Source organism: Dermacentor variabilis, unplaced genomic scaffold (genome assembly GCF_050947875.1).
Source record: "Dermacentor variabilis isolate Ectoservices unplaced genomic scaffold, ASM5094787v1 scaffold_13, whole genome shotgun sequence".
Taxonomy (NCBI): domain Eukaryota; kingdom Metazoa; phylum Arthropoda; class Arachnida; order Ixodida; family Ixodidae; genus Dermacentor; species Dermacentor variabilis.
This window is the reverse complement of record NW_027460291.1, coordinates 24,911,174-24,934,962: the sequence shown is the minus strand read 5'-3', so window position 1 is coordinate 24,934,962 and position 23,789 is coordinate 24,911,174. Positions and strand designations below refer to the sequence as shown.

The 23,789-nt window shown below is 47.5% G+C and overlaps 1 protein-coding gene across 4 annotated transcripts in view; it reads left to right on the top strand.

Moving 5' to 3' along the window:
- The window catches only part of O-fut1 (O-fucosyltransferase 1), a 211,244-nt gene that overhangs the window by 27,576 nt on the left and 159,879 nt on the right, over positions 1–23,789 (top strand). For all 4 annotated transcript variants that reach the window (XM_075677794.1, XM_075677795.1, XM_075677796.1 and 1 more), the window contains exon 2: positions 2,554–2,669. In XM_075677794.1, the coding sequence (XP_075533909.1) occupies positions 2,554–2,669 (116 nt within the window). The remainder of the gene's footprint in view (positions 1–2,553; positions 2,670–23,789) is intronic.

Here is a 23,789-nt window from a genome sequence, read left to right as displayed (position 1 = left end):
GTCATTACCCTGTCTGTAAATGCAATGAAATTTCAGAAATTTTTTTAGCACCAGCATGTTGTCATTTACAACAAGAAACTTGCTGAAGTTGCCTGGTTAACACGGCTACCAATACAGAAAAAATTACTGTGAAAAGTTAGGGCTTACATCAGAACAAAATCAATGACAAACTAAACCATCTTTATGTTTATGACAATGCAACAGAAGACAGAAGAAAAAAAATGTGTATCCAAGCTGTCGGCATTATAAGAAAAATCTAATTTATTGATTGTTATTCAGCACAAAAAAAGCAAAAGACAGGACATTTGGCTGTCCCGACTGGGTCAAGTCGCCACTCAGGACATTTACTTAAAAGTTGGGAGTGTTGGCAACTGTAGCTTTTAGGGGACCTTCTGTACAAAGTTTACAAAAACAAATTGGGAAGGAGCTAGATGAAATGTGTTGCCCCATGACTTAATGCAGTAGATGAAGTGACGTGAATGAACGCATGATAGAGAGAAAGCAAGGGTTTTAGGCTGAAGTACGGGCGGGCTTATGTATCCGGCTGCCATATGCAGTTTTTTTTTTTTTTGCTTTAGATGTGAGAGATGAGAAATGGATTTACTTCAGGCTAGAATCAAGAAGCCCCAAAAATTGACAAGGATCACTTTAATGGGGTAATTATTGAGACTTATGGTTAGAATCTCTGACTTTCTTAGCTACAACATGTTCTGTTTTTTAAACCCCCTTCGAAATAGTGTGCATTGGAGTGGTCATAATGTTGCTAGGCTTACTCTCTTTATCCTAAGAGTGCATAGCAGTGGAGGGATATACGTGGCCTTTTCATGCAATTGGCTGTCAAGGTATAGGGGAGAAGATGTGACAACAAAGAGAGGGATGACTTGTAGCATGTATGACACAGACTGTTTTTTTTTTTGCATTATGACATGGTACCATTAAGTTTATCCTGAAGTTTGCATATTGTAATATTTGTGGGATAAGAGAAGCGAGAAAAAAAATTGCTGGCTCTCCCGTAATCTAGAGTAAATGTAAGCATGAAATGGCAACTAGCAAAGGAGACTGGTTGGAGACGATACAAGCCGCAATCTTAATATGGGTGTAGTGCATGTTCGCAACAGCATAACCCTTCACACCACACCACATCGCACCACACCATACTGTGCTTTGGTCCATATGCACGCTGCATAGCTAGAAGAAGAGCGGCTGAAGGAGGCACGACAGGCAGCGAAAAATGCTAGGGAGACAGAGCACGCTGCCTAGCTAAAAGAAGAATGAATTCTGTGGTTTTACATGCCAAAACCACTACTTGATTATGAGGTGTGCCATAGTGGGGGACTCGGTATTAATTTTGACCACCAGGGGATCTTTAACATCCCCCTATGCACAGGACACGGGCGTTTTTGCGTTTCGCCTCCATCGAAAAGCAGCCGGCGTGGCTGAGATTTGATCCCGCGATATCGTGCTTAGCAGTGCAACACCATAACCACTAAGCCATCGCAGTGAGTAGAAGCACCTGAAGCAGACGCCATGCAGCATGGCGCTGTCTTAAGATGACACAAAACCCACGCTGCAAAACTCACGGGCCACTGGCATTCGGCACTCAGCACCTAAAAATGACAATGAAATGTATGTATCTGCCCTGTATCTGCCTTTTGAGCATCGCTATTGGAAATGACAAATAAAACTTCAGCGTACTAGAAGTTGCAGCTTGAGTGATATTGTGAATAAACATTATTGTGAACAAACTTTCACTTGGAAGCAGTATTTAAAAAAAAAACTTGTTTGGGCAGTAACTAGCCTATGTAATGCATTCCTGCATAGAGGGTTTTGGGCCAGAGACTGCATTATTTTATGTTTTGATTGGTTGCCCGGGTGATCTTGTTTTGTTCTTGCAAACTTGCCCGGACATTTCCGTTTGAGTGCCCAGATAACGACTCTGGCTTTTGGCTCAAGGTCACTTGAAGGTCGCCGACAATGGGAGCTAAAAGCATTTCATGCTTAAAAGCCCTTTAATACTTTTTTAAGGAATGTGTAAAATATGTTACGTAATAGAGGTCATCATCTTGTGAATCTTTCAAGCAAAATGTTTTTGAGTTCACCTTACAAAGTTGGCAATCTTTAGCTGAGTCACCATACCTTTCTAACCTTACCCCTCTTTTTTTCGTTGTTCCTACTGTTGCTGTGGAGGTTGTGCCACTGTACCATGTGTATGGCTGTAACTGCATGGCTGCTTCTTAAACTTGTTGTGCAAGTTGATATGGTTTGCTGTACATTCTTTGGCATATGGCATGACGGGGACATACACAAGAGAACAAATAACGCACATAGTCACTGCTATCAACTGTGTTGGTAGTGGCACTTGTGTGGTGTATTTTCTTGCACTCCCCTACCATTAGAAAGTCTGCTGGACTGTTTATACCAGGTCACATATGCTGAGACAGTGCATCAAGGTGTTGGCTTGGGAGGAGTTCTTGTAGCAGGAGCTGCACTTTTAAAATTCTTGCCACTTATTGTGTTGTGCTTTGTATGCAACTTTTATTCCTTGGATGACAGGGCGCTTTGGGAACCAGGCTGACCACTTTCTTGGCGCACTGGCCTTCAGCCGAGCACTTGACCGCACCCTAGTCCTTCCGCCATGGGTGGAATATCGCCCAGGGGAACCCAAGTCCGTGAGTGCATTTCACTGTCTACTTATACTGCTTCTGATTCTGGTTGGCTGTTCCTGCCGGACATATAATGCATAATAAGGGAAACGTGCCACAGTGATGAGTGAAGAATAAATAACCACACTTCAATGACAAATGTGCTGATAAGAACCCGCCATGGTTGCTCAGTGGCTATGTTGTTAGGCTGCTGGAATGTGGAATGTGGAAGCCTGTGGCATTACTCCGTGGAGTGCCCCACCACTGGTGCCTAATGAAGTCTTGTGGTATAGGGGCGCAAAATTCGTCCGCTACAGACAGACGCGTGCAGAGAGAATGAACTTTGAGTGCGACCGATGAGCAGCTGAAAGGCGGTGAAACTGAGCCTTTATTGTATGTGCCTTCCACGCTGTTAGGCCGCTCATCTCTCGAACAGGCAGAATGGACGGCGTAGGGCTGCATGATTGTTTTGTATATATTTTTGCAGTGCCGCGAGTTGCCCATGCGTTTTGTGAATGGGGAAGCGTCCACCCCCCAGCGCGTCGGGCAGCAACCGTTTCTGTTTTTGAGGGGTCGGACGGCCCGCGTGGTGTCGGGTGACGAGCCGAGGCGCGCGCCGCCGCGGAGGGCGCGGTGCAGAGGCGGAAAACGGATTCGGAGAACATGCTTTTACGCGCGCTCTGTTGACATTCCGCCGATGGTCATAATAGGGCCACGCGGACAAACCTCGACTGCGACGGTTGTATACGCGACGTTGTGGCGCCGGCTCTTGAGTCCCCTGCTAATTAGAGACGCAGCTGCTAGCAATGTTGACCACGTCTGGCGCGTACGGAGCGGGGGGTTCACGCCCCTACGCATTCGGGCGGCAGCCACGTGCATCTTGTTTTGAGCGCTGGGGAGAGCCCGCTTTGTGTCGTGTTGCAACATGCAGTGCGAGCCGTAGAGAGGGGCGCGGTGCGCATGCAGAGGCCGCGTTCGGAGAATGTCGTTTTAAGAGCACCCGAGTCCGGATGCCGCCAGCGGTCATTATTTTTCTACCAGGAAAAACCTTGAGGGGGACTACGGTACGCGGTGTTGGGACACCAGCGCCCGAGCCCCCTTGCTGGCTAGAAACGCCGCTGAGGTGCGAGATGGCCTCAATAAATCGTGCGTGCCTGGCGTGTTTGCCGAGGCCGTCACTGACCACGTGGAAATAGGAGGGGGAGACGAAGATGTGGGAAGAGGGAAAACAGGGTGGTTTTCCAATAGATTCCCTTTTGAGAGTAAGCCCATCCCTTTGGGGTTGTGGCTTAAGAAACTGTCAACTCTCATTGGCAATTGCTTCCGTGGGATGGGCTGACGACCCTACCGCCCTTTTTCTTTGTCTCTTTCCCCTATAACAATCGAGACGAGGTGCTTGTTCCTCAGTCTAGGCTGTAATCACTAAACCTGATAGAACAGTAAGACTCCGTACGATGCAACGCTAGTCTGGGCCGTAACCACTTAGTGGTAGAACAGTGAGACCCGGTTGGTCGTACGTAGTGACAGTTGTCCTAGGCTCTAACTTAAAGAAAAGTAGAAGAGTAAGGCGCTGTTTACTTGTGTGTTTTGTATCAGTGTTCTTTTGTTAACTCTATTTGACTGTGTAAATATTTCCGTTGCAATATATCTTCAAGTTTTGTTACCTCCAACCTGCCTCCTGCTTCATCAACGCCGATAATCACCTTGAAGAGACTTTGGTCGACTTCAAGGAGAAAAGAACAATCAAAACTTAACTGGCGCAGTCGACAGGATCGGCGAGCTCTACAACATCGAATGCTGAACCAGTGGTGAGAAGATCAAGTCATCCAACGACTACCTCCTGCACCTTCGAGAAGATCCCACAGCAGCCAAGCCCGGCACCGTGGAGGAGATCCGGAAACGACAGTGCATTCAGCAAAGGGTGAGCAGGATTTCTTGCGTCTTTCTCAAGTTGGCATGGCAGTTGAGGTGTAGAGCAGATGGTGAGGACACGCAGGGGCGCAGAGACAATGGAGTCTAATGGAGTTGAGGGTGCGACTGTGGCGGAAATGGATCGGAATCGGGAGTTATCAAATGACGATAGGCTAAATTCCGATAAGTCAAATGAAATGAGAGAACCCAGTCAGAGCCAGGAATTTTCGCAGCAGGCATCTCAGCCTTTGCAAATTCCGAATGATACAAGAACGCTTGAACTTGAAATTCAAAGGCTCAATGCTCAGACTACCTGTATACAACTTCAGATTGAGTATGAAAGGCTGTTGCAGGCAAGGACGAATGCTGAACGTCTCAATGGCACGTCATCCAGCGCTGAGTCGGAGCGGGGCGATCGGAGGCGAATGGGCTTCGACTCCGTCGAGCAATGCGCAAAAGTGCTGAAAGGGTTCCGCCTGCCGTGTGACGCGGATGTACCCTTATGGTTTGAGGAGGTAGAAAGGCTTTTTGCTACTTACGGGGTACCGTATGAGAGTCGCGTGCATTTAGTCATGCCAGCTCTAACTGAGCGCGTTCGCTACCTACTGCGTAACCTCAACCAGGAAGAGAGTACAGATTACGAGTCAGTTAAACAGGCAGTGTTGATGGAACTGAAGCTTTCTCCGGCGGAGTATCTGCAGAGGTTCGAGAGAGCAGTGAAGCGGAAGGAGGAAACGTGGTCACAGTTCGCGTCGCGAGTGAAAACGTATTTCTCCTACTACCTTCAAGTAAGAGGAGCCGACACTGTAGAAGTGATGGCAGAACTCATGGTTGCGGATTGTATAAAAGCGGGCCTTAGTATAGAGGGTCTTGAGTACGTGAGGCTACGAGAAGGCGAGGAATGGCTTAAGCCACCTGAGATTGCCAAAGTACTGCAAACTTTGGAACAAGCGAAAGGCAAAGGATACGCCTCAAAGCCATCAGCGGCAGAGATGGGGCAAAAGCCGACGCGAGTGGCGAAAAGCGCCCTCAAGTGCCACGTATGCCACAGCTCAGGCCATTTCGCAAAGGATTGCCCGAAGTCTAGTGACAAGGGAAACCAGCCAAAGAAGGCTACCGAGCCAAGGCAGAGGGCGCAAAGGGTGGCGATAGCCGACGAAACGGGAAATGGGATACCTGATGGAGTCCTTACTGCAAAGGTAGAGGCCTTGAAACACAAAGGTGAAGGCATGACTAACCTGCAGTTGATCCCGATCTCATGCGGAAACGTATCCACAGATGCGATTCTAGATACGGGGAGTGAAATAACTGTCATACGCGAGAGTCTGCTCCCGCAAAGTATTGTGGAGCCTTCAGGCACGATACGATTGGTGTCTGCATTTGGTAAAATTATTGAGGCAAAGCTAGCAATGTTGCCGGTAAAGTTAAATAGCCCGCAAATGGCAGCGGAACCTCAGAACGTTGACCTACTCTGCGCGTTGACTAATGAGCTCGTCGAGGGCACAGATTGTTTGTTGACCAAGGAAGATTGGGAACATTTGTTGAGGGCCAGCAGCTCTCTGGAATCCATTGTAGCACCGGCCGAGCCTGCTCAGAGGATAGAGCGATCCAATAAGAAAGCCGAGGCAGTGGCCTGCAATGTTACTTTGGAGGAGGAAGGTGTTTCTGGAGAAGTTGAGCTAATTGATGCAGAGAGGGATGCGTCAATAAGCCAGAGAGAAGAGTTCCGCAGATTGCAGCTAGCTGACGCTACCTTAAAGAAAGGGTGGGAAGATGCTCGGAGTGGGAAATCCGGCATGTTCGTCTCTGATGGACTCTTATACCACTGGGACTCAATAGTAGGCACCCGAGTGAGACAACTAGTTGTTCCGAAAGACAAGCGCAGTGAGGTGATGCATTTGGCTCACGAGTCACTATGCGGAGGGCACCTAGGCCTAAAGAAAACTAAAGCGCGCATTAGGTATAATTTTTTTTGGCCTGGCATGGAGAAGGAGGTATTAGAGCATTGTCGCTCATGCCATGATTGTCAAATTCGCTCTGACAGGCGTCGCACGGACAGAGTACCTATAACTCCTCTCACTAGGCCAGAGCACCCTTTTCAAATTGTCAACATGGATATCATTGGACCCTTAGACACACCGTCAGCGAGAGGCCATAGGTACGCGCTATGCTTGGTGGACATTTGCACGAGGTGGCCAGAGGTTGTTCCACTGCGCTCTTTGACAGCTAAGGCGACTTGCGACGCGTTGATTGAAATTTTCAGTCGCACTGGCGTTCCGGAAATGATCTGTTCCGACCAGGGCACTAATTTCAAATCACAGCTCACGCAGACGATGCTCGAGAAATTAGGTTGCGCACCAAGGTTCTCAACCCCAGAACACCCAGAGAGTAATGGAGTCGTAGAAAGATGGAACAGGGTCTTGAAAAACATGTTGTTCCATGTCATTCAAAGAGACTCGAAGAATTGGGACAAATTGATCCCGCTTGTATTATGGGCTTATCGGGAAGTTCCCCATGAGGTTACCGGAGTGGCTCCGTTCCGTTTGTTGTATGGAAGAAACCCCACGGGACCGCTTCTAATACTACAGCGGACGTGGACGGGAGAACTGACGGTACCTGCAACTTTAAGAGAGAACCCCGCTAAGTATTTACAGCAACTTCGGGAGCAACTCGAGACCGCTGCTAATATCGCTGAGCTAACTAGTGCAACACGTCAGGACAGCTATGTTGGTGCGTATAATCGCAGCACCAGGCACAAAGCTTTTAAGGTTGGCGACAAAGTGCTGGTATTCGACAACGATCGGAATGGTAAGATGGCACCTAAGTGGCTGGGCCCGTTCACAGTGGTTGGATGTGAGCGACGGCATTCTTATCGGGTTGAAACAGTAGAGGGTAAAGTGAAAAGTATTCACGCCAACTACATTCGACCATACTATGCAAGAGTCAGCCATATTGGGGTCATTTTCGATCAGGACCATGACTTTGGGGAGGTAGAATATGCTCCGCAACCTACAACTATAAGGCGCGATGAGTTGGCGGTGACAAGCGAAAAGGTTGCTCATCTAGATGCTGATTCCCAGACGGAAATACAGGCTGTATTTCAAAGGCATCGTGCACTCTTTGACGGCATTCCGGGCATGGCAAATGTGGGTCAACATAGGATAGAATTAGAACCAGGGTGCCAGCCAAGGAAGACGTTCCCTTATCGGATACCTGAGCTGTTAAAGAAAGAAGTCAGCCGGCAAGTTGGTGAACTTTTGGCTTGGAAACTGATCTATCCTACGGAAAGCGAATTTGCGCATCCGGTAGTATGCGTAGGGAAAAAGGATGGGACAATCCGCATGTGTGTAGATTACCGCGCGCTAAATGCCGTCACCAAAGTGGATGCGTTCCCTATGATGAATCCTCAAGAATTGATTTTCAGAGTGGGAAGAGCACAGTTCATTACGGTGATAGACCTTAGGCGCGGGTACTGGCAGGTGCCGATGGAAAAGAAGAGTCAGAATTTCACCGCGTTTGTAACGCATGAAGGTCAATATGCTTGGAAGGTGATGCCGTTCGGGCTAAAAAATTCAGCCGCGACCTTTCAGAGAATGGTGAACAAGCTCTTATCGCAACATCAGACATACGCCACGGCATACCTAGATGATATTGCCATTTTCTCTAACACGTGGAAGGAGCACTTAAAGCATCTCGACATTATCCTTCAGGTCCTAGAAAAGGCTGGGCTGAAAGCCAGTCCGGAAAAGTGTCAGGTTGCACAATCCCACATCCATTACCTCGGGCATATTGTCGGTTCAGGGACGCACGCACCAGATCCAGAGAAAATAGCTGCAATTAAGAATCTGGTGCCACCACGCACTAAAAAGGAGCTACGCAGCCTGCTAGGACTGTGCGGCTACTATCGCGAGTACGTCAGAGAATATGCAGAGGTGGCGAGCCCGCTCACGCGGTTAACAAAGAAAGCGGTAACCAATAGCATACCCTGGCCGGAGGAAGCTCAGACGGCATTTGAGACACTGAAACAGTCCCTGTGCGAGGCCGTGGCGCTCAGCACTCCGGACCCATCTGAGCCCTACTGGCTTTTCACAGACGCATCAGCTACGGCGGCGGGCGCTTGTTTGGCGCAAATGACAGCCGAGGGAAAGGAGAGGCCTATTGCCTTTGCCAGCCACCGCTTCACGCCGACTCAGACGCGATGGTCGACAATTGAGAGGGAAGCGTTTGCTATAATATGGGCCTTAAAGAAGTTTGACTACTGGCTTTTTGGTGCCGAGATAAACGTTGTTTCGGACCACAATCCACTGTCGTACCTTACAACTTCGACTCCACACGGGGCAAAATTGACAAGATGGGCGCTGGCTTTACAGCGATATCACGTGTCGGTGCGACATCGGAAGGGTGTCAGTAATGGTAACGCGGATGCTTTATCCAGGCTTCATAACAGCTCATGGAAGCCAATGTAATACTATAGTGCCATGCCAACTGGATGGGCGTGAATGTTCCTGCTCACTTGGCGCTGTATATTGTGGACTTTGTGAGTGTCGATTCAAGACACAGAGACACTAGAGTGCTCTTATAGTTTGGAACTGCAATCGTGTGCTTAATTGTTTGATGACATGTATCGTGTATTTCTTTTTACTCTCTTTTTGCTTTGTTATTTGAAGGTGTTTGTTGTTGTGATACAATTAGGCCAGGGTGTGGTTAGAAAGTTCATTACGTAATCGCGGCAGTGATTTATCGTATCACTGAGTGAAAATCAGCCCAGTATACTCTTTAGGGGGAACGTGTTAGGCCGCTCATCTCTCGAACAGGCAGAATGGACGGCGTAGGGCTGCATGATTGTTTTGTATATATTTTTGCAGTGCCGTGAGTTGCCCATGCGTTTTGTGAATGGGGAAGCGTCCACCCCCCAGCGCGTCGGGCAGCAACCGTTTCTGTTTTTGAGGGGTCGGACGGCCCGCGTGGTGTCGGGTGACGAGCCGAGGCGCGCGCCGCCGCGGAGGGCGCGGTGCAGAGGCGGAAAACGGATTCGGAGAACATGCTTTTACGCGCGCTCTGTTGACATTCTGCCGATGGTCATAATAGGGCCACGCGGACAAACCTCGACTGGGACGGTTGTATACGCGACGTTGTGGCGCCGGCTCTTGAGTCCCCTGCTAATTGGAGACGCAGCTGCTAGCAATGTTGACCACGTCTGGCGCGTACGGAGCGGGGGGTTCACGCCCCTACGCATTCGGGCGGCAGCCACGTGCATCTTGTTTTGAGCGCTGGGGAGAGCCCGCTTTGTGTCGTGTTGCAACATGCAGTGCGAGCCGTAGAGAGGGGCGCGGTGCGCATGCAGAGGCCGCGTTCGGAGAATGTCGTTTTAAGAGCACCCGAGTCCGGATGCCGCCAGCGGTCATTATTTTTCTACCAGGAAAAACCTTGAGGGGGACTACGGTACGCGGTGTTGGGACACCAGCGCCCGAGCCCCCTTGCTGGCTAGAAACGCCGCTGAGGTGCGAGATGGCCTCAATAAATCGTGCGTGCCTGGCGTGTTTGCCGAGGCCGTCACTGACCACGTGGAAATAGGAGGGGGAGACGAAGATGTGGGAAGAGGGAAAACAGGGTGGTTTTCCAATAGATTCCCTTTTGAGAGTAAGCCCATCCCTTTGGGGTTGTGGCTTAAGAAACTGTCAACTCTCATTGGCAATTGCTTCCGTGGGATGGGCTGACGACCCTACCGCCCTTTTTCTTTGTCTCTTTCCCCTATAACAATCGAGACGAGGTGCTTGTTCCTCAGTCTAGGCTGTAATCACTAAACCTGATAGAACAGTAAGACTCCGTACGATGCAACGCTAGTCTGGGCCGTAACCACTTAGTGGTAGAACAGTGAGACCCGGTTGGTCGTACGTAGTGACAGTTGTCCTAGGCTCTAACTTAAAGAAAAGTAGAAGAGTAAGGCGCTGTTTACTTGTGTGTTTTGTATCAGTGTTCTTTTGTTAACTCTGTATTTGACTGTGTAAATATTTCCGTTGCAATATATCTTCAAGTTTTGTTACCTCCAACCTGCCTCCTGCTTCATCAACGCCGATAATCACCTTGAAGAGACTTTGGTCGACTTCAAGGAGAAAAGAACAATCAAAACTTAACTTATGTAGTGACAGTTGTCCTAGGCTCTAACTTAAATAAAAGTAGAAGAGTAAGGCGCTGTTTACTTGTGTGTTTTGTATCAGTGTTCTTTTGCTAACTCTGTATTTGACTGTGTAAATATTTCCGTTGCAATATATCTTCAAGTTTTGTTACCTCCAACCTGCCTCCTGCTTCATCAACGCCGATAATCACCTTGAAGAGACTTTGGACGGCGTAGGGCTGCATGATTGTTTTGTATATATTTTTGCAGTGCCGCGAGTTGCCCATGCGTTTTGTGAATGGGGAAGCGTCCACCCCCCAGCGCGTCGGGCAGCAACCGTTTCTGTTTTTGAGGGGTCGGACGGCCCGCGTGGTGTCGGGTGACGAGCCGAGGCGCGCGCCGCCGCGGAGGGCGCGGTGCAGAGGCGGAAAACGGATTCGGAGAACATGCTTTTACGCGCGCTCTGTTGACATTCCGCCGATGGTCATAATAGGGCCACGCGGACAAACCTCGACTGGGACGGTTGTATACGCGACGTTGTGGCGCCGGCTCTTGAGTCCCCTGCTAATTAGAGACGCAGCTGCTAGCAATTTTGACCACGTCTGGCGCGTACGGAGCGGGGGGTTCACGCCCCTACGCATTCGGGCGGCAGCCACGTGCATCTTGTTTTGAGCGCTGGGGAGAGCCCGCTTTGTGTCGTGTTGCAACATGCAGTGCGAGCCGTAGAGAGGGGCGCGGTGCGCATGCAGAGGCCGCGTTCGGAGAATGTCGTTTTAAGAGCACCCGAGTCCGGATGCCGCCAGCGGTCATTATTTTTCTACCAGGAAAAACCTTGAGGGGGACTACGGTACGCGGTGTTGGGACACCAGCGCCCGAGCCCCCTTGCTGGCTAGAAACGCCGCTGAGGTGCGAGATGGCCTCAATAAATCGTGCGTGCCTGGCGTGTTTGCCGAGGCCGTCACTGACCACGTGGAAATAGGAGGGGGAGACGAAGATGTGGGAAGAGGGAAAACAGGGTGGTTTTCCAATAGATTCCCTTTTGAGAGTAAGCCCATCCCTTTGGGGTTGTGGCTTAAGAAACTGTCAACTCTCATTGGCAATTGCTTCCGTGGGATGGGCTGACGACCCTACCGCCCTTTTTCTTTGTCTCTTTCCCCTATAACAATCGAGATGAGGTGCTTGTTCCTCAGTCTAGGCTGTAATCACTAAACCTGATAGAACAGTAAGACTCCGTACGATGCAACGCTAGTCTGGGCCGTAACCACTTAGTGGTAGAACAGTGAGACCCGGTTGGTCGTACGTAGTGACAGTTGTCCTAGGCTCTAACTTAAAGAAAAGTAGAAGAGTAAGGCGCTGTTTACTTGTGTGTTTTGTATCAGTGTTCTTTTGTTAACTCTGTATTTGACTGTGTAAATATTTCCGTTGCAATATATCTTCAAGTTTTGTTACCTCCAACCTGCCTCCTGCTTCATCAACGCCGATAATCACCTTGAAGAGACTTTGGTCGACTTCAAGGAGAAAAGAACAATCAAAACTTAACTTATGTAGTGACAGTTGTCCTAGGCTCTAACTTAAATAAAAGTAGAAGAGTAAGGCGCTGTTTACTTGTGTGTTTTGTATCAGTGTTCTTTTGCTAACTCTGTATTTGACTGTGTAAATATTTCCGTTGCAATATATCTTCAAGTTTTGTTACCTCCAACCTGCCTCCTGCTTCATCAACGCCGATAATCACCTTGAAGAGACTTTGGTTGACTTCAAGGAGAAAAGAACATTCAAAACTTAACTCACGCCGAGGAGGCCAGTGCTGCAAACATAAAGATCCTCTCGTTGTGCAGACATTCACGGCAGCGGTGCCGAAATCGGATCCTCTACAGGGCTCCCCCCCGTAGATGCAAAGGTCGCTGTTGTCGCGCTGATGCTCAGGACACGTGTTTACTCACAGGGCAGGGTACGAATGGGGGAGAATCGGGTGGGGAACGAGTGGGGAGTACAAGAAAAACACACAAGTTTGCCATGTACGTGGGTTTCACATAATTGATTGCAATCATGTTTTCATGGCCGTTCACAGAAACAGTAAAAGCCTTTTCTCTGCGCTGTAGCACTTCGAACGGGCCGTCGTACGGTGCAGTGAGGGCTGTCCGGATGTCTTCGCGGTGCACAAAAATGTGAGTTGAGGCAGCTAGGTCTTTGCTTACGAAAACGTCGTAAGTGGAGGGCTGTCGAGCTGATGTTGGTCGCAAGTGCTCAAAGAGTGACCGAAGTCGCTCAACGTAGGCAGGAGGCGAGCGGCTGGGGACTGCAGGTAGTGCGAAGAATTCACCAGGTAGACATAGTGTCATCCCGTAGACCATTTCGGCAGCAGTACACCTGAGGTCCTCCTTTAGCGCCGACTAAATACCTAGTAGAACTAGCGGCAGGTCGATGACCCATGAAGTTTGAGTGTCACGGGCGATGAAGGTGGCTTTCAAGTGGCGGTGAAGCCTTTCAACCATTCCATTTACTGACAGATGGTGTGCAGTTGTGTGGATGTGGCAGATACTGAGGATGCATGTTTACACTTCGAAGCGCTCACTTTCAAAGTGTCGTCTGCGGTCGGTTACCATGCTGTGGCAGCTGAAATGAGATATCCAACCGGCTATGAAAACAAACGCCATGGTGGACACCATAATATTGTGTACAGGAAATGCTTCAGGCCAGCGTGTGTGGCGGTCAGTGCAGGTGAGGATGTAGCATTTACCACGCGATGAAGGCAGTGGACCAACAGTGTCGATGTGAACGGGTCAAAGCGAGAGTCAGGCGGCCGGAAGGGTTGAAGTGGTGACTTGGTGTGGTGGGTCGATTTTGCACATTGGTAGCGCTGACATTCTCGAGCCCAGCGGCAGACATCCGCGTTGATTTCGGGCCACACGTAACAGGAGGTGATGAGGCGCTGAGTGGTACAAACACTAGGATGGCTCGAGTCTTGTAGCTTGCCAAAAACTTGACGGTGCAAGGAAGGCACAAATGGACGGGCACAGCCTGTTGACATGTTGTAGACAATCGTACCAGAGGAGGATGGCAGTGGCACCTCAGAAAATGAGATGTGGACCCTGCACGCAGGTCACACAGCTCGTCAGAATGTTGTGCCTCTGCGATGATCTCGAAGTCCACAGCAGCAGTGAGCTGCTGCTGTGAACAATTTAGCTCAACATCACCCGAAAAGATTATGATGACACAATGATGTAAAAGCATGTGAGGCCAGAGCATGTAAACCATGGTGTAAGAATAGGTTAGGTGAGAGAATGGCGCGGAGGCGACGTTTCGTTCAGAGAGGCGAATTAGGTTCTGTTTAGGAGACCCCCCAAGAGGTGTTGTGCTAAACTAGTGCCAGCCTAAAGCCCCTCCATCCATGCCGCTCGCTGCACCTGCTCTTGTGAATATGCACGCGTGTGTTAGCGCTTTGATCTGCTTCATTGTTTAACGTACTGGTGGGCTACACGATGGGAAAGTACTTTGTACCGTGCAGCAACACGGGTATAAGTCCTGTAAAGAAAAGTTATCGCTTTTTACACTGCCGCATGACCAAACCAGGCTTGATGCATGGAGACTGCAATCCCTCACAAAGACCGGGTACTGCAACACACAGGCCGTGTTTGTGAAAAACATTTCGCTCCTCACTTTATATTGAAAACGTGTTCCGCAGCTATTGATGGCCGCGTTCTGATGTCGGGCAACAGGAGAGCGGGGCTTGCCAAGGATGCTCTGCCAACTATCTTTGAAGGAGCGCCAAGTTACCTGTCAAAGAAGATTAAGAGTCCTCACAAGCATTCAAGGTGGCAGACTTGCCATACAAACCCTGCGAGAAGCACCAGCAGCTCAGAACGCCGACGGCCAAGTCAACGAGAGCAGCGATGTCGTCGGGACAAGTGACCTCTGCACTTCGTCACCATTCGAAGAAATGTTCTGCGCAGCATCAGCTCTGTGCCTTCCGACACCGTCCTGGGCGATGCATCACATCGATGCGGAAGGGTTCCGTGACCCCGTGTTCCACGATGCCTCTCTGCTACGCACAAGTGACGGTGCATGTGTGCTTTTTAACTGAAAGTATGTGCATGTGAAAAGTGACATGGCTGTGCAAGCGTACATATTCGGCAAACCGGTTGAATGCAGTACGCTAGGCATAAATGATTTTGCTGTGTCAACTTCCCTAGTTGAGGATGTTCTGAAAACCGTTCACAACTTACACATTTGCAGCGGGGGACCTAATATGAAGGACTTTTCTTCTGTGGCTCCTGAATGTGCTTTTGTTGACTGCCAAAGTAAATGAAGGCATAAAAGCCGCCCACTGCTGTTATCTGCAGGAGATATATGTCGTGCATGGCAGTAGCCTATCTGATGCTCTCAGAATCCATGCCAACTGGCAAGCTGCTCGTGCGAAACAGCGGCAACCACTGAGGTGTATCAGGCTGTCTGTGTCACCTGCCAAAAAAAAGAAGGTTGACACCTTGCGTCACGCAAGGGCTGTCTTGCAAAAGTCATGGGCACAGCTACTGAAGCGCAACCGATTGATAACTAAACAACTTGAACAGAACAAAGATGAAACAATGAAATTGCAGGAGGAGGATGTCAAAAAGAAACTGCAAGCTCTTAACATTCCACCGATGCAGCTCCTCCTTGTGCAGGAATGTATATCCGCAGCGAAGTGCATAGCAAAAAATAATAGGTGCTATACAGATGACTGGCTACTCCTATGCCTCTTGCTAAACATCAGGAGCCCCACTGCTTACTCATTCTTGCGAAGTAATAATATATTGCCCATGCCATGCACATCCACTATAAGAAAGTACATAAACATGGTTGGGCTGAAATGTGGTTTTGATGACAATATTTTTAAAGCTCTCAAGATTAAACTAGCAAGCAAGGCACCCTTTCAGCGTAGAGGGATGCTGATTTCAGATGAGATACAGGTCAGGAAGGAGATGACTGTAAACTTGAAGACCATGACGTATGCTGGTCTTGTTGACTATGGAGACCAAGGTGGGCAAAGTAATTAACTGGCAGACCACGGTCTAGTGTCCACCTTCACACCTTTTGCTGTCAGTTATTTACAACCTGTAGCAGTGTTTGCTTCAAAAGGAGCAACAAAGGGGACTGTCCTTGCACATCTGGTTTCTTTACAACGACCAAAGGTGTGTTGTAAGCTGATGTAGACCTTTCAATGATGCCTTGACGTAACATCTCGTCAGCTTCCTTCTCAATAGACTCTTGAACCACTAGTGGCAATGGGTATTGTTTGACGTACACTGGTGTGTCTGTGGTGCATTCTAACTGGCACTCACTAACATTTGTTCTTCCTGGGAGGTCCGAGAATAATTCGTCATACTTGTGTAATAATGATTTTAACTCTGCTACTTCTTCTCTATCCAGACATGGATTAATGGCTGCTTTTTCTAACCCCATGGTTTTCTTGTAGTGGTAGGTGTGCTTCCAAGTCGTCTTTCTCTTCTGGGACTACAATGTTGACAACTTTAGATTCTTGGGAATTATGCCTCTCTTCATATTTCTTTCACATGTTGATGTGAAATACTTTTTTAGAATTGTTCACCAGGAGCTTGTAATCCATCTCGTTCCTTTTCTGGTTTACCTCAAATGGCCCCTTCCATTGCATCAACAGTTTGTTTCCATCATTGGGTTGAAGGATAAGTGCTTTGTCTTCTGGATTGAGGCGTCTTGTCACTGCCTTCTTATTATAATAGGTTTTATATTGTTCTTTGGCTTCCTCCAAACTCCAACGTGCTAACTTGCACGTTTCTTCCAGCTTCTCTCGAAGTTCCAACACGAAGGTGTATGTCATTTCGACTTTAGTGTCGAGTCCTTCATTTGCCCATATCTCCTCGAGGATAGTTAACGGACCTCTAACCGTGTGTCCATATAGCATCTCGAACGGTGAAAAATTTTGGCTTGCTTGTGGCACTTCTCTGTAAGCAAACAATAATGCTGGTAGGTAACGGTCCCAATCCGTACGTCTTTCTTGACACATCTTCTTTATCATGTTCTTTAATGTGCCATTAAATCTTTCTACCAGGCCGTTCACCATAGGATGATACGGCGTTGTGAGCAACTGCTTTATCGAGAGTAACCTGTTGCACTCCTTCATTAGGTCAGATGTGAAGTTGGATCCCCGGTCACTAAGAATTTCTCGGGGAAGACGACACCTAGAGAACATCTCTATTAGAGCCTCGGCAACCTGAATTGAATCTATGCCTTTTAAGGCAACTGCTTTATCGAGAGTAACCTGTTGCACTCCTTCATTAGGTCAGATGTGAAGTTGGATCCCCGGTCACTAAGAATTTCTCGGGGAAGACAACACCTAGAGAACATTTCTATTAGAGCCTCGGCAACCTGAATTGAATCTATGCCTTTTAAGGCAATGGCTTCTGGATATCTTGTCACCATATTGACCATCGTGAGAACATAGCAGTTTCCTTTTGCTGATACCGGCTTTATTGGACCTACGATGTCTATCGCTACTCTCTCAAATGGGATATCAGTGGTTGGCATATTCCCAAGTGGAACTCGATTCACTCATCCTTTTGGTATCGTCTGCTGGCAAATGTCACAGGATTTTATATATCTCTTTATTTCGCTTTGTAGTCCTGGCCAGAAAAATTCTTCTGTGATCCTAGCCACCATTCTTTTTATGCCTTGGTGCCTGGCCATGATGCTGTCGTATCCCAAATTCAAGACCGTCCGTCATAGTGATTTAGGAACCACCAACTGCATCACTTCTCTGCCTGAGGTAAACTTGCATCTCCTGTACAACAATCCATTTTTCCTCTGGAAATCAAAAATGGTTCTTCCTCTTATTTGTCGTTGACTCTCCTTGCTTCTCAAAGCAGGCTTGTAGGGAGTCATTCTTTCTTTGCATTTCCGCAAATTCTGTTGGCGTCACCGCAAGTACTTCGGTTGTAGGTACTTTCAATGCCCTCAACGTTCGCTCCGTACTTGATCTTGTAGCTACCGCCGACGAAACTGCTGAACTATCCTCCGTAGTCTTAATCTTTTGTGTCGCTATGTTAGGATTGTGCTCTTGCTATTTTTCTTTTGCTTTTCCCGTTTCGGTGTAGCTGCTCTTCCACTTGATATCAGGGTCATCCATGCTTTTTGCCCCTGGTAGATTGCCCAATATTAAATCATATAGCGGCTTATCTACGCACTTCACTATCAGCCATCCGGAGTAGTAGGGAGTAGAAACTTGAATTCTGGCCTCAGGTCAATGCCTAACCGTGCTATCGACCATGATAACCACCGCTGTTTCTCCTGTTAGTTCTTGCTCCCGAACCAAACTCCGTCTCACCAAGGCCGTGTTAGTTCCACTATATCGAAGAACCGAGACTTGTATTCCATTGATCTCTCCGTCAGCTACAGGAAGACCCAGTGATAGTCTCGTCTTGAACGCATCCTTGTTGTCCGATACCATGGTTTTTGACACATCATGTGTCTCCTGGGTATCCTTGGTCGATTCTTGCGATGATGCTGCCTTTCCACCATTTAGGGAAACCACGCCTGCTGCCTTTTCTCGGTTCTGTAGTCTGCAGTCTTCTGTGCGGTGTCCTCATCTCTTGCAGTGCTGACACATGATATGCGCCTGTGGTCGGTTCCCTCCTACACGACAATCTACGGCACGATGACCGACGCGGTTGCACGAGAAACATCTGAGTATCTTAGGTACCGCACCTTGCCTAACTTGGATTACATCATCGTCTTTTTTATGAGTTTCTTCTTCATTTTTACCTAAATTCCTCAAGCCTTGCGCTTCCAGAAATTGGTCAGCAGATTCAGCAAAGTCATCTAGACGTTTTAGTGAATGTTCTTTAAGAAAAACATTGAGTTTTGGGCTACAAAAAGTCAAGAACTGCTCAATCACAATGCGCTCCCTGACTCTTTCATACGTCTTCTCTGTGTTTGCCATTTCCATCCATCTATCAAAATAATTTGTCAAACGGCAAGCAAACTGTGTACCAGTCTCTGATTGTTCTGGTTTACTATTCCGGAATTTCCCATGGAATCCTTCTGCAGTTAGCCTGAATCTCTGCAGTAATGCTGAGATGAGTGAATGACATTCGATGCAACAAATGCCATTCGACCCATGGTGGTGCTACACAGGAAAAGTTAATGTCATTCGGTCATGATATCAATGGCGATCATTGCAAAAAAAGTGAGAAAAGTAGACCAAGCATTGTGTAGAATGTCTGAAAAGTCAATCTATTTACTTTAATATAAATATTGAGGCGTCGCTTCACTGAAGAAACAAATATATAAAACTTCTAATTCCAGAATCTCTGGCCACTATAAGACAAAACAAGGCTTAACCAGCTGAATAGCCATAGCCGATAAATTGCAGACGAACAATATGACTGACATGGCAGCGCTGAAAAATGATGCTCAGTTGCAGTAGGTGAAGCATTTAGTTGATGTGCGCTTTCCATGCGAGCATTGCATAATAAACAGAGGCTCGATCATCAAATAGATGCGGATGCCATTCGAGATGCCAAAAACACACGCACAAAGGTGCCCAATTGTTTACAGTATGGCCGATTAGTAAAGCGACGGCCGCCACGCCACTGAGGTAGAGAGTGAAAACGTTTTTTGACTGCCTGCCGTACAGTCTTTGTCTAGTTAAAATTATAGATTCCTTAAACCATGCAAAATAATTGCCTCTTTACACGAGTGCTTCTGACATGACAAAGGCTCAATGTCATATTTTGCCTTGTCTCTGGGGTGGAGAGTATAAATTCGCTTCGACTGCAAAGCCGAATGTGTTTCTTGAACTCATTCGATTGAAGAAGTCATTCGATTCTAATGGCATTAAATATTGCTGTGTAGCAGCTGAATAATGTCATTTGATGCTAATGCCATTCAATTCGAATGACATTAAAATGTCCATATCATAAGAAGCCAACAAACACTGACACCAAAGACAACATAGGGGAAGTTAGTTGTGCTTAAATAGAAATTACTTCGCTTCTTTATTTCATTTTTTAAGCACAAGTAATTTCCCCTATGTTGTCCTTGGTGTCAGTGTTTGTTGGCTTCTTATGATATGACTAATAAAAATCAGGCCCCTTGGTTAACCCCCTTTCTTCTCGTTGATTAAAATGTCCAGTGTGACAGGGGTATAACAGACATGCACTCAATCTAGATCAATGATGACAAAAAAAAAAAAAGAATACAGTGAACAGTTAACAGTAAATATAGAAATTAACACTACACAAAACACACTTAACGGTGATCAACTAAACAGAGTTCAAAAGAAAACAAATGATGGCATACGCATGGCCGGGCAGCAGCAGCAGCAAGTCCATAAAGCGCAGAGTCTACGGCAGAGCTTTCCCGAAGAATGCTGGCAAGCCGATCTCGTTGCAGTGGAGGTGATTGCTGGGCTGGGTTTCCCGGGAGTCTAGGTCTGACGTCTTCCCCCGAGCAGGTTGAGCTAACTTGAGGGGAACTACCGTGAGCTTCGTTGCAGACGTTGGTTTGTCGTCTCTTACGTCAACTAGTAACTCGCAGTTCAGATGCGGCTAGGCGGCCCAGAAGATACTGGACGGCACTAGCTCCTTGATGCTTTTCAGCAGATTGTAGGCTCAGCTTCTAGACTGCTTAGCTCAGTCTAAAACCTGCGTTATTCTCCTTTTCCTAGTTCCCTGTGTTGGAGAACGGCAGATATTGGTGACGATCCAATCAAGATCACTGAATTGCATCCCGGCTCCTCCCAAGGTCTTGGCCTCGCCCCCTTTAATTAGGGTCGAGGGAACCGGTGATTACCCCCTGCTTTAGAGGTCGCGCACTCGTATTGCACCACACACGCACACCCTTGAGTCCATGGTCAGCCTTTATTGTTCCTTTACAAACATAGGAGAAACGACGGTGGCCGGCCATACGGTGTTGTCGGCACACATACACTGTCAGCAATTCGGGGACACGGGATTGCCCAGAGGCACCACATACACTGCCAGTACTTCATGGACACAGGATTACACAGACACACGACATATTTCGGAGTATTCGCACCCCCGCCTTCTTAGTAAGCTTCTCAACGCACGCGCGGGGCACAGAATACTCGGGTTCCTACAAAAAGCTGTTGGGGCGTCACAGTCGCACCGACGACAAAAAGACAATAATCTCTAAACCTGCCTTCAAGTTCTTTTGGCCGCTTGCCCGAGTGGCCGGCAATAACTGTCTTGCTCGCCGGTCCCTATTTCCACGACCTTTTGGCGATCATTGATCAGTGCTTCGCCGAATCTAATTATGCCACACCGTGACAGTGCATCATCTTCACTTCGTGGTGTTTGTCTTCTTCATCACAAACCTAAATTAATTTTAGTTAGCCTCATAGTTTGATTACTAATTAGTAATTAATCTCCTTAGGCTTCCTTGCCCTTCGTTAGTCTTACAGTCTTATTAGGCTTAATTAACCTCTCATTATTACTCTTATTAGTCTTTAACCTTAATTATTACTACTACCTCTTCTCTACTCACTATAGCCACAATCATAAATCTCAGCAGTTGTACATATCCATAAGGCATTCTCATATATACCCCCATAGTACCCCAGGTATACCTATGGAGCACATTGTGTCGCAGGCGGATGGATAGATAGATTTCCGAAGGAAATAGCCCTGTAAAGCTTATGCATTAAAAAATTTTATTCTCGGACTACTTGTTTACCATTTCAAGCAGTTTTTTGTGCCGCATACCCTGAAACACTCGGCGCTTTATGAAGGTGGCCTCGAAAATTCACCTATGATTACGATACTCCCTAATGAGAAATTTGAGTCCATCTGTATACGTTTTTTTATTTCGCAATATATTGGGGGGTGTAGATGATCTGTCTCGTGCGGCATGTTGCAAACGGTGTGAAGTGTGGCGTGACTGCATCGCTAATCTGGAGATTGCAATAGGCAGTGCATGGTGACACGTGGGTGCGATTCACAGCAGACCTCTCACGCTGGTGTGCTACTCTGGCACCATCTCGTTGCCATCGTCGCCACACTACGCTTTTCTTCTCATGCTTTCGCCCCGCCCTCCTCCTCCGCTTTCTGCCTCATGGTTCCACTGCACCCTTCTCCTCCGCATTCCTCCTTGCATATTTTATCCCCTGCTGTGTCCAGTGTTCACTCTTTCATTCTTTGCTGTGCTCATTTGCTTGGTTACGCTGGCGTTTGCCGCAGGAACGGGTGCGTAAAAGCTGCGCTCTAAAACGGGCGTTTGTGCACCACAATGCAAGCAAAGCTACTGCGCCTGTATCAGGTGAGGCTTTGCGCACACCGCCAGAGTAGAAGATGACAAGCCGTAGGCGCTGCCTCTGGCTCTCGACATGCCTGCGCAAATTTTTCTCTTGGCAGGCACATGCTCGTGTGTTTCCCCTATGAGTGGACGACTCTGTACATTTAACATATAAACCAGCACAAGCTTGCACTGTCTTTAAAGGGGCTCACAACTGGCCGATATGTGTTGCAAGATGTTGGGAGAAATGAAATGACCACAGTTTAGAGTGACAGAATCGACTGTGCTGTTTGCAATTTAAGCAGGCATTATAGTTTTAAATTGGTGAATAAAATCTCAAAAACCAGTAAGTGGTGTGAACTGGCCTTGGTTCTTCTGATACAGTATATAAGATTACTGTATGTAAATTGGCTGTTATTAAGTACCCCACACTTATTGCTTAAAATGACAGTTTGTATATTTATTAGGCTTTTGCACTTTATTCTGTATGAATTACGAAGTAAAAAGATTCCACCCTAACGAGCGATGCTCGCATCCCTCATGCATGGCGGCGCACATGATTTCTGTTGTACGCGCGCGAGATTGTGAGCATGCATGTGGCCTAAAATCATTTGTTCCAGCATTGTCAGGTCTTTGAGAGACGACATGCTTCGGAAATCAAAAATGCATGAATGGCTCCTGCAACATGCTGAGTTGCGTATCACATGTATAAAAGCATTATTTCACTTTAGAGAACTTAACTTGGCTTGCCTAAAAAACACTCTTGGCTTGTTAGGCCAAAGCTGTTGGACAGGAGATCAGGAAAGCACATAGCTATTATTGTAGAAATAATTTACACTTTTGATAACATGAAGCTCGGGAAAATTGGTCGGATTAAAAACAAAAAAAGTGATACTTTCTCAGCTACATCCGTGCTTGTCGTCTGCCTCCCATAATTGTCGGCATTTAATCGCTATCGCATTCTTCTATCACTATTTGAAGCATGCCTACAGTGAATGACTACATCCTCACTGCAGATAGGAAAATTTTAATAAAAAATGTTCCACTGCATGATTCGAAACTCTGACTGGTAAGCTTTCAACTGCACTAAAAAAAAATGGGTACCATAAAGATTGGTTGTCAGTCCCTTTACAGTCGAACTCACTTATAACGATACCGGTTTTAACAATGTATCGGTTATAACAATGAGAAGCTGCTGCACTGTTGACTTTTGTGTGTTTTCCATGTTGAAATAACCCTTGCCATTTGTTGGGCGTGTTGGTAAACTGAAAGCATAGTTAGCACCAGCGAGCAAGGACGGAAGGGAGCGCATTGTGTTGTCGTCTCCCTTCCATCCTTGTTCGCTGGCACTAAATATGCTTGAAATAATCCACTTACTGCAATGCCCTGATGCCGCATTATCGCTTATAATGATGAATCCTGGCTGCTGGGTATCCGAGCCGAAAGGTAGTAAATGCAAAATCCTTGAAAATAGAAAAAGAAAATGAGAAATTCGAGTCGCTGCACAATGGTCCAACAGCCGCCACGCACACATTTTCCAGCCATCTCCGTGCGGCTCTCTCCAGTCGCCCTTCCACCCCTCCGAACACGAATGGGCTGCACCCATAGGTCTACACTGTCCCAGCCTCCAAAACACAAATGGACCGTGCCAACTGCACCGCAAGCAGATTGCTTGCATGTTGCTTGCTGGCTCCTCATTCAGCGCAGTTCTGCGAACAGCTTAATCGCTCGTGTTTGTCCTTGTTGGTTGCGTCGAAGTCGTTCCTGGCCACATGGTTTCTCAGCTTCGCTTGACTCACCACCGAAACAGAAGATGGCTGATCTGCCTGCTGATCATCGGCAATGCACGACGTTGC